Source organism: Propithecus coquereli, unplaced genomic scaffold (assembly GCF_000956105.1).
Source record: "Propithecus coquereli isolate 6110/MARCELLA unplaced genomic scaffold, Pcoq_1.0 Scaffold16, whole genome shotgun sequence".
Taxonomy (NCBI): Eukaryota; Metazoa; Chordata; class Mammalia; order Primates; family Indriidae; genus Propithecus; species Propithecus coquereli.
In genome coordinates this window covers 9,690,392-9,701,904 of record NW_012140524.1, presented here as the reverse complement: position 1 = coordinate 9,701,904, position 11,513 = coordinate 9,690,392, and the positions used below count along the sequence as shown (strand labels likewise).

The window sequence follows — 11,513 nt, the reverse complement described above, 5'->3', positions numbered from 1 at the left end:
GGAATGTTGTATACATTTTTAAACCCAGTTCTCATTTTTCAATCATTTCATATTTTTGAGCCACTAATCTAACTTCCCTCAAATGGAAATTTAAATGACTGGCTGTTCAAGTACTAAAGTGATTCTTTCAAAAAATATAAATATTTGCAAAGCTCTACAACTAACTTAGCCTCTCCCAAAGTCATTGGTTTACAAAATTTTGAGAGTGGGGAGTAGAGAGGGAAGAGTTGGTCACTAAAATTCTAACACATACAACACTGAAGCCTGAAGATATGATTACAGCCACTTCTCTCTGCTTATTTACAAAGAGCCTACAGTATGTGATCTTGACACCACATGTCTCCTATTATGTCAGTTTGATAAAAGTGTACTATGTCAATGGTTTTTAGCTTGTGATTTGGTGATTATTTCAGCATTGATTGTCAATGACCTGTATGTCAGTTGACACAGCTAAATCAGAAATTAGCATGTAGTCTCCTAAAATACCAGACACATAGACCTTTTGCACAAGAGAGATATAATGGAACCCACATGATACACCCATTAAACAATGAAACATGTGACATTAACTGAAAACAGGAACACATCAGCAAATATGCCTGAGGAAATTTATGGTATTTAACTCCTAAACATTAATTTTACTGTGGTGTATGAGGAACTAATTAACTGAGAGTTTCCTTTTTTTATTGGAAGCGGAAATAACTGTTCAGAAAACTGATGAAGAGTAAATATAGCATATTTTAAGTTTATTAAGCTTGGCGCATCGACTTCTATTTATTTAAGCTAATCTCATAAAGCAATTAAATATTTCAATCAGTAACTTTATATGGCTATTTTATTTAGCACATTTCTGAAAAATTAATCAATGTGTTAAAATGCAGAATGAGTATATGAATATATTTCTAGTTTTATACCGCCAAAACAGTGACTAAATACATTTTCTAAAAATCATATGATCTTTTCCAACATGAGCTCTGATAAAAAAAAAAAAAGTGAAAAATGACAACAGAAAAAGTTTTAAACTTGGTGATTATAATGAAAACAGTTAAGGTTAAGGTCGTATCAAATCAAACAAATGTTTCTATCGGCACTGTACTGCTTTTCTGCAGTTATTATTTTCCTTAGTCAGAGGAAGCCTCATTCAGGTAAGGCAGAGTGAGTTTGATCCTAACACAGAGTGAGTCATATCCGTAAGATATGAAATGCAATTAAATTCTGGGTGTAGTTTTAGAATCCTTTTTCTTTAAAAAACAGGATCTATGTTTTGCCGGCCTTATCTTATCTCAGTATTTATCATTTATAAATAATCTAATAAAACAGATACAGTACTAGGCACTATTTCATATGTAATCCTATTTAATCTTTGAAACAATTCAGTAAAATGAGTCTTCTTAATCCGTCGTGAAGACGAGGAAACTGAAACTCAGTAGCTTGCATAAGGACAAAGAGTAAAATGAGGCAAAACCTGATTCCAAGTCCAGGCTGTCTCATTTTAAGTACCTCTCCATTTGTAGTTGCCTATTTGAAATTGGGTTAATTAAATTAAAACAAACAAAAATCGAATGCTTGAAATCATATAGACAAATCAATTGGTATATATCAATTGGTATAGACACATGAATTAATTATCTTCATAATATACATAGCTCTATAAGTACAAATTAAATTTTGTTATAATATTCTGTTCTGTGGTTGGCAATATGATAGGACAAGAGTAACTTTCAAGTGAGAAAAACAACTTTCAGGTTAGAAAAGGTCACAGTAATTTTTAAAATGGATATACACTAGAGTAGGCCAAAAGTTCCCAAACTGTTTTGGGTTAAGGCACCATCAGTGGTTCAATAATTTTTTCATTGTACCTTTTAGACAAAAGAAATATCCAACCACTCAATTTTATTAAGTAGTAAAGATCAAACAACTTATCTATGGTAGTTTACATAGTATCTGATTGATGCCTGTATATTTTCCTTGAAATTTTAAAATATCCTGTTTGCCCCTATGACTTAGCTAAGCATCCTGGGAACCTTGCAGTTTGAGAACAATGGCACTAGGCACATGCTTGACGGTGGGGAAAGACTCTGTACCTATCGCTATATGACACATCCAATTTGACACTTTGGGCTAAACTATCAAGCCAGTTCTTTTACAACCGTTTGTTTTATACTGTATATAGAAAATGGGTTATTTTATTGGATTTTGCCATTCCTGCAGATTTTTTAATTTCCACATAAAATGTCTTTCTGTCAAAATTTCTAAAGCATCTAACTATTACAATTATATGACTGGAAATTTTACACCCAAACAGCAAGGAGCGGGCAGAGGACTGCAGTCATTAGCAGTAAGAGAAGCATCTCCATCTCTCATTTCTGCCTCTAAAATAAGTACTCCGCAGGAACAGCAGTGAACCCGAGGAAGCTGTGTGTTGTGCAAAGAGGACTGGAGTGTGAGTCAAAGTGCTACTGACCAAACTTACTCCCTTCAACCACCTTATCTCAAAAGTTTCTCTCAAATCTAAATTGCTGAGCTAACACCAATCACACATTCAAAATAATTTTCCTTCATAAGTAGAATTTTTTTCTAATATGAGCAAACACAAAAGCGCTATCTTTCTGAAAACATAAAGTTGTTCTGCAGGTGTCGAAGGCATTTAAATTTTATTTAAAAAATATGTACCTGACACAAACTTCACAGCTCACATGTTGAAGTCTTTGATTAATAGGTTAGGATACGACTCAGACTTTCCAGCAGAGGCAAATGGACTGTTTTCCTGACTCTTCAACCATCCAATGTGTTCTTGAACCAATTCATTTGTACACTCAGTTATTTTACAATTCAGAATTTAAGCCACAGTTATTTAGTCCCTCAAACTTATTTAAAGGCTATAATGATTATTATTTGATTAAAATGAGTTATTATCCACAAATATAATTTAGAATTGGGATTTTTAATTATGTGTTATAAAATCTGGGGTGTGTTTACATATAGCAACCTGGAAGACAGTTTTAGCACAACTGACAAGTTAAAAATAGAGATTACTGGACTATTTTTTTTCCTGAATGAATTGATGTCTGAATGAAGTTGGCTGATTAAACCAGTGTTTTTACATAATTATTTTCAAGTTTTCTGTTTATTTTATATATATATATATCTCAAAAGGATTCAATTTAATAATATACAATTATTTTTACCTCCTTAGAAGTTTGCAAATATTTTTATGTTTTAAGAAATAAGTAGGAAAAGCAATAACTAAATATGGATCCAGGAAGACGTGTGGTTTCATGCTTGATTTCATTAATACCAAATGCCAAAACAGAATCTGAGATTCTAGTAATAATATATCAATATCTGTAAACTCATTTATATACTCGTGCATAAGAGTGGACTATAATATTCTCCAAAGCTCCTTTTCTATCTAGTCTGTTTGCTCTGAACTCTCTGGCTGTGCTGCTATGAATTTATTCTTGTATGGCTTAATCATGTGCATTCTAGCACTTAATAGGGGTCCAGCAACTACATTTTGTGTGTTGCCATTCCATGCCATATTTCCACCATTATATTTCTTAAAGAGAAAATATCTTTGTGTCCAATTAAAAGCTTCTTTCTCAGAAAACAGGGGATATTAACTCAATCTACAATGGTTAGGCTTCTCAACCTATATTTTTATTTTATTATTTCCCCTTTCAAGAACATTTAAAGTTTCTGGTTTAGTTCCAGAGAATTTTTTTACTTTTTATGTACTTTATCAAGAAATATAGACTAAACAGGAAACTGTATCAGTATGTTCTATGAATGGATTGATGAAAAACATCTGGATTTTTTATTGCAACAAATAATGTATCTTTCATGTTTACTTGAAATTAAAATCAAGATGGGTTGGTCAGTCTCTTTCATTGAGAACTAAGTAATATCACTTAAATTAAAACAATCGGCAACCAGAAAAGTCACAAATTATTGACAATTACAAGGGGAATAAAATAGGAAGTCCCACTGAAGAGAGGAATTGGCAAGATTTCTTCTCCTCCCTCTATTCCTTTCCTGAAATGTGATTAAGGAGAAATAGTCTGGACTATTTATCACTTCCACACAGCTCTTCATTCAAACTGACTCAGTGTGCCAGAGTGTCAACAAGGGTGGCACTTTCTTTTGCTACTGGCTTCTGCTTAGTTCCAGAGTTTGGCATGATGTCAGTTTCAAGCTTGCCAGCAGCTATAAAGCTTTATTCTATTTTATTTTCAAGGTTACAAAAGAAGTGGTATCATTTTTAACTTTAAGCACTGAAGGTATGAATATCAAATGGTTAATATACTAACAATTTTGGAAAGGGAAAGATTTCTCCATGCCACATTGCATTAACACTGAACAGATTTAGTATGCCAACTTTGTCAAACGGGAGTGAGGCAGAGGTGTTCTTGACCTTTTCCAGGCCTACAGTTATGCTGTTCATACTCAGTGTGGTTTTCTCTTCAGCACAGTATTCGCTAATAGGACTTATTTCTTATTTTTTGAAGCAGTTGCTTCAAACAACTTTTTTATTTTTTTGGAAAACAGAACTAGTCTATACTTATATATTGCAAGTACAGTTTGAGGCAACCAATGGTTTTTAAAAGTCTCTCTTTTTTTTATTTTAGTAACTTTACTAAGATCACCAAAAACACATTGTCAACATGTGTTTAATGTGAAAAGTGATTCTTTAGGAAAATGGAAACAAAACAAAAAATCTTTTATGATTAAAAACTCAGAATTTAGTGTAGCAATAGAATTTAAAATTCTATTCTTAGAATTTAAAATATTTAGAATAAATATAGTCATTAATTATAAAAAAGAGTTGGTGTATCTGGATGAATTGATGACCTACAAAGGTCAAAATGATATGGAAAATAATACCGAATGAATAAATTAAGGGTCCAGAGTGAGAACACATAGGAACATAGGAAACTATAGGACACCAAACTCAAGAGAAAGATTTACAAAAGAAATATAAAAATTTCAAAGAGCAAGTACATATGAGTATGAATTTTTATAGTCCTGAGTTCATATCACTTTTATCTGATCTCCAGAGTTGCAAGCTACTCATCTCAAATGGCTATATTTAAGAAATTACAGTCCATTTCTTCAATATGATATAGAGACTTAAAGACTAAGAATAAATGCTAAAATCCCCAATGTGAAAATTCAAGACATCACCTGTTAGGACACTAAGAACTGATTTCTAGTAATGTTAGAGTTTCTCAAATGCAATAAATACTAAAGCATATCAAAATGTTAATGGGACTATTTATTAAAATATATATAAGCCAGAATCTACTGGAATTTAAAGATATTTTATATGAATATCTAAAATAATATTTCACTAATTTTTTAAATAGTGTTCTACTTTTATTTTTTCTACACTGCTTCTGGCCATGGTAATGATGTTCCAGAAGATATTTAGTTTAGCAGTCTAGCCCCTCTTTGGAATATGAGTTACTATTTTTACCTTATAGAATACAGCTGGCATTTTGACCATTTAAATTTTTAACAATAAACTACTAGTTTGTTTCCAAAACTAACAATGTGCAACTTAGATTTGGGTATAAAAGAGAAAAAAACATAAAATCAGAGGTGTCCAAAGTTAATAAGCAAAATAAGCAGTTATCTTGCTGTAACTTATCACTTAGTACAAAATACGTCCTTTACACCGCTTGTATTGAGTATTCGTTCATTCATTCATTCATTCATTTAAAAATGTTCAATGTTGTAGTAAAAGTTGAGATATAACAGTGATAGGATAGAATCAGCAACTGCCTTCACAAAGCTTACAATTAAGGTGAACAAAAAAATATTCAGAATCCAAAGAAAGCACGAGAAAGAAACCTAACCTAGGTCAGGCAAGTGCTCCCTAATCTGAGGTGGAAGAGATTCACAATACCAAGGAGAGTGAATCCTGAGATACAAGTCCATAGTCAAGAAAGAGGATTTTTTAGTCTAAGAACAAAAAAAACTAGTAAGAAATTAGGCTATAAATATAGGGAGGAGACAAATAACAGAAGGCCAACTAATTCACACTAGGAAATTTGGATTTGTCTTACTGGGCAATGAAAAGCTATTGAAAAGCATATTCCTATGTCATCTATGCAAAAAATAAAATGAACCCCCAAATTACATTCATATTTTAAGAATACACTGGAAATGGATGTTATTAAACTGAATTACAAAGAGCAAATACTGGCTTCAGACGCATAGAAATAATCTAAGGTCTTTTAAATACCAACACAAACACTTTTCCACATCTTCTGTGTGTTTCCTCTTCAAAATAAAAATGCTATATGGGTGATCTCATTTCTTGGTGTGGCAGTAACATTAAACTGCCTAATTTAAAGCTGTGCCCTCCACCCACTCCCAAATGAAAAATCAATGGTACTTACTACATCCAGCCTTATAGCTGAAGCCTGGAGGAAGGAGGAATCCTTGCTGGGCAGCTGCAGCCAGTGTCCGTTGATCAGGAGGGAATACAGGAATCATTAATGGCGGCAGCTGACCTTGAACCTGCTGAACGTGATAGAGCGAATCAAAGAGAAGAAGTTTTGATGCTCCATGCTTCTTCCCACCCTCCTTATTTCACGATAAAAGACAATCATTCATTCAATTCAAAACATTGGCATAGAAGCTTGCTAGAACACTGGGCTTGTATGAGGACATGCCTTGGGACTACCTAAGAGAAGAGAAGCAGAAAATCCTAGAGTTGGATGGTTAAACCTCTAACCTGTTGAATACTTTCCCCACGTGATATCCTTGACAGCGATGACAACGTCACTACTTTGCATAATAAATCTTTTTCATATTGCACTAATGTAATGGTTAAAAAATTACCCCACAGAATGAACTGTAATCTCCCTCTTATAAATCCCACCTGTTAGGACTAATGCTATCTTGTAAAACAAAACTAACTGCATTGTTTTATATATAAATAGCTCTTTACTATTTGAGGATAAATTCTCATGTTCGTGAATAACACTGAAATGTTAAGATTCTTGAACACAGTTAAGGGCTGTATTCAAAAGAATAATTAGAAAGCTTAGAGAAAATGAAAACTTACCCCTTTCTTTATAGAATAGGTAAGTGGTGCCAAAAGAGAACCGATTTGCCGAAGGCCATGGAATTACTCAAAACTGGGTCTCATATCCAGTCTCTTGAATCCTGCTACAGACAGTCTCTACGACACTTTTGTCCTTGTCTAGCCCTTTTGAAGCAATTGAGCCACTCTTAAACTACATGGCCTCTATTTTGGTTGTCATCTTTGGAATACATAAATTTGTTGGTGCCACTCTCCGAGTATGGGGTTCATATCAGTCAGTAAACAGTCAAGCACAATAAAATCACTATCTTCCTTGAACTAAATAGGAGTGTTTAGAAATATAACCTAATGTCATTTCTGCAACTGTATCACATTATTGACTAATGTTGAAGTTGTCATGAACTAAAAGCCCTAGGATTTTTAAAATAAATATTTAAGCAAGGTCTCTCAGGTGAACATTGATTATTAGTTAGGGTTTGTCACTGGATACATGGATGAGAATTTAGGATCATGTTAAAAATTACATATCTGACATTTTATTCTTCTTCACTAATCTTCCCACATATTGAATAATTCAGTTATTGGAAAATATTTAATAAATGCCTACTTTGTGCAAGAAACTGAGCTAGGCAGTCGGGATATAATAGTGAACCCAGGCCTATGAAGCTTTGATTATAATGGAGATGATGGTAAAAATTAAAAGAGTAAAACAAACAAATACACAGAAACAATTACAAATTTATTCAGTCACTAATTCTACAGTACTTCAGAAATATCTCTCAGATCTGTTTTCCTGTTTTCCCAGTGGCATTACACATTCCCAGGGTTCTTATGATTCTTATAGTTCTCATCATTTCTCACTTTAAAAATACACCTTCAATTTCTCCTTTATTTCATCTTCCACAGTAAACCTCCGAGCTATTTCAGAGATTTTGGTTGGTGAATGTGGAGGACGGTGAGGAATGAGAGAGGGAAAAAGAGATGGAGAGGGTAAAAGTGAGGGAGGGAGTGAAAGGAGAAAGAGAGACAGAGAGAGAGAGAGAAAGAGAGAAAAGTACTATATGAATGGGAGATCTGTTTTCAGCAATGACTCCGAATTGGAAAGCATCTCTTGCCAAAAGCATTTTAAGCCTATCATTGCCACCAGAGTGAAACTGCAAAGGAAATGACAACAACCAGTGAAACAAAAAGACACTGTCTTAAGGTTAGAGCTGAAGGTTTGTAACACCAGAGCCAGCAATTTCAGAGCATATTGGAAAAAAGAAAAACTTTATGAAAAAACCAATTGATTAAAGATTCAAAGATTAGAGACAGCATGTTGAGAAAGCATGTAGAAACAAGTAGCCTAAAACAAGAGGCAGATATCTCAAGGCAAATAGCATGGAGGCTAGTTCACTGCCAGAAGAGGATGCAGATGTGAATAACAAAGAAACAAACAACAAATCAGCAAATCACTAGTTAAGGGTTATCACCATCTACTATATATTCTTTATATTTCACTGTTTGTAAGTAAGCTATTATATTTCATATAGCACATCTCCTTCTTCCTGTTTTTTTTTTTTTTTTTTGAGACAGAGTCTCACTCTGCTGCCCTGGCTAGAGTGAGTGCCGTGGCGTTAGCCTAGCTCACAGCAACCTCAAACTCCTGGGCTCAAGTGACCCTACTGCCTCAGCCTCCTCAGTAGCTGGGACTACAGGCATGCGCCACCATGCCTGGCTAATTTTTTCTATATATTTTTAGTTGTTCAGATAATTTCTTTCCATTTTTTTTTTTTAGTAGAAACAGGGTCTCACTCTTGCTCAGGCTGGTCTCAAACTCCTGAGCTCAAACCATCCACCTGCCTCAGCCTCCCAGAGTGCTAGGATTACAGGTGTGAGCCACCGTGCCCGGCCACATCTCCTTTCTAAGATACCATCGATTATAAGATGTACCATAAACTTAATGACAGCATTTTGGAGTGAACAAGAAAAGGATCCTCAAATTAAACATACAAAAGTGTTATAAGAGGTATCACAATTTCAGATGTGTTAAAATTTGGGAAATTAATTTCTAGAATTGCAGAAATAGGTGGTTATTTTAGTGCAGTCGTTCTCAAACTTGAATGTATTGTGAAGACCAGATCTGCCCTGCAGGAAATACTCAAAACTGCATTATACGTGGATCAGCACAATAGTCACCCACCAGAGTAAAGCCACTCAAAAGCCAAAGATCAGAGTTCATACAAAACAATAGTAAAAAAGGAAAAACAAAGCAATAAAGTACTACCCAACAGGATGAACAGGACAGCATCCCATATGTCAATTCTATCAATCAACATGAATGGTCTGAATTGCCCACTCAAGAGACACAGGTTAGCTGAAAGGATAAAAAAAAATACAAACCAAGTTTCTGCTGTCTCCAGCAAACACATCTAACCCACAAGGACACACATACTCAGAGTGAAGGGATGGAGAAAAAATATTCCATGCAAATGGAAACAAAAAGAAAGCAGATATAGCCATTTTCTTATCAGATAAAACTGACTTTAAAACAACAACAGTAAAGAAAGATGAAGATGATCATTATAAAATGGTAAAGGGAGCAATTCAACAAGAAGACATAACAATCCTAAATATTTATGCACCTAACACAGGAACAACCAGATTCATAAAGCAAACCTTCCTAGATCTAAGCAAAGAGATAAACAGCAGCATCCTAATAGCTGGGGACTTCAACACCCCGCTGACAGACCTAGACAGATCATCCAAGTAGAAAATAAATAAACACTGGATGTAAATGGGATTCTAGAATAAATAGGCCTAACAGACATTTACAGAACATTTTACCCCCAAACTGCTGATTATACAGTCTTCTCATCAAAACATGGAACATTCTCCAAGACTGATTATATTTTATGCCACAGATCATGGCTCCACAAATTGAAAAAAAAAATGAAATCATACCACGTATCTTCTCAGATCACAGTGGAATAAAACTAGAAATCAACACCAAAAGAAACACCCAATATTATACAAAGTCATGGAAATGAAACAACCTCCTGCTGATTATTGAATCAATGATGAAATTAAGACAGAAGTTAAAAGACTCCTTGAATTGAATGACAAAGGAGACATGAGTTATCAAAATCTGCGGATTCAGCAAAAGCAGTCCTAAGGGGAAAATTCATAAACTTAAATGCATATAACAAAAAGACAAAAAGATTACAAATTCCCAATCTAATGACATGTCTCAAGAAACCAGAAAAGGAAGAACAAACCAACCCAAAGCCAGCAGAAGAAAAGAAATAACTAAGGTCAGAGCAGAACTAAATGAAATCGAAAACAAGAAAATAATACAGAAGATCAACGAAACAAAAATTTGTTCTTTCAAAAGATAAACAAAATAGATAGACCTCCTACAAGATTAGCCAGGATAGGAGAGAAAGGACCCAAATAAGTTCAATCAGAAATGAGAAAGGAAATATTACAACTGATACTGAAGAAATACAAAATACCATCTGTGAATACTGTGAAAATCTCTATGCACATAAGTTCAAAAACATATCGAGGAAATGGAAAAAATTCCTGGACTCACACAACCTCCCAACACTCAATCAGGAAGAAACAGAATTCCTGAACAGACCAATAACTAGCAACAAGATTGAAGCAGCAATAAAAAAAATCTTCCAACAAAAAAAAAGCCCCAGACCAGATGGATTCACAGCCAAATTTTATCAGACCTACAAAAAAGAATTGGTACCTATCTGGTAGAAATTATTTCATAACATCAAGAAAGAGGGAATCATCCTCAATTCATTCTATGAAGCCAGTATCACCTTGATACCAAAGCCAGAAAAGGACAATACAAAAAAAGAAAACTACAGACCAATATCCCTTATTAATATAGATGTGAAAATCCTCAATAAAATACTAGCAAACCAAATTCAACAGCACATCAAAAAAATAATCCACCATAACCAAGTAGGCTTCATCCTAGGGATGCAAGGATGGTTCAACATACATAAATCGATAAATGTGACCCACCACATAAACAGAAGCAAAAACAAAGATTTTAGTATGATCATCTCAATAAATGCAGAAAAAGCATTCAACAAAATTTAGCACCCTTACGTGATAAAAACCCTCAACAAACCAGGCACAGAAAGAACGTATCTCAAACTTATAAAAGCCATACATGACAAACCCACAGCCAACATGATATTGAATGGGCTAAAGCTGAAAGCGTTGCCACTAACAAACTGGCACAAGACAAGGGTGCCCACTGTCACCACTTCTATTCAACACAGCCAGAGCAATCAGGCAAGAGAAAGAAATTTAGGGTATCCAAATCAGGAAAGAGGAGGTCAAACTATCGCTTTTTGCTGACCATATGATCTTATATCTAGAAACCCTGAAAGATTCCACCAAGAGATCCCTGGAATTGATGAATAAATTCAGCAAAGTCTCAGGGTACAAAATC

At 34.3% G+C, this 11,513-nt stretch overlaps 1 protein-coding gene across 5 annotated transcripts in view; it reads right to left on the bottom strand.

Annotated features, from left to right (window-relative positions):
* Positions 1–11,513, bottom strand: part of SOX5 (SRY (sex determining region Y)-box 5) — an 894,001-nt gene that overhangs the window by 166,104 nt on the left and 716,384 nt on the right. For all 5 annotated transcript variants that reach the window (XM_012641046.1, XM_012641047.1, XM_012641045.1 and 2 more), the window contains one exon: positions 6,405–6,525. In XM_012641046.1, the coding sequence (XP_012496500.1) occupies positions 6,405–6,525 (121 nt within the window). The remainder of the gene's footprint in view (positions 1–6,404; positions 6,526–11,513) is intronic.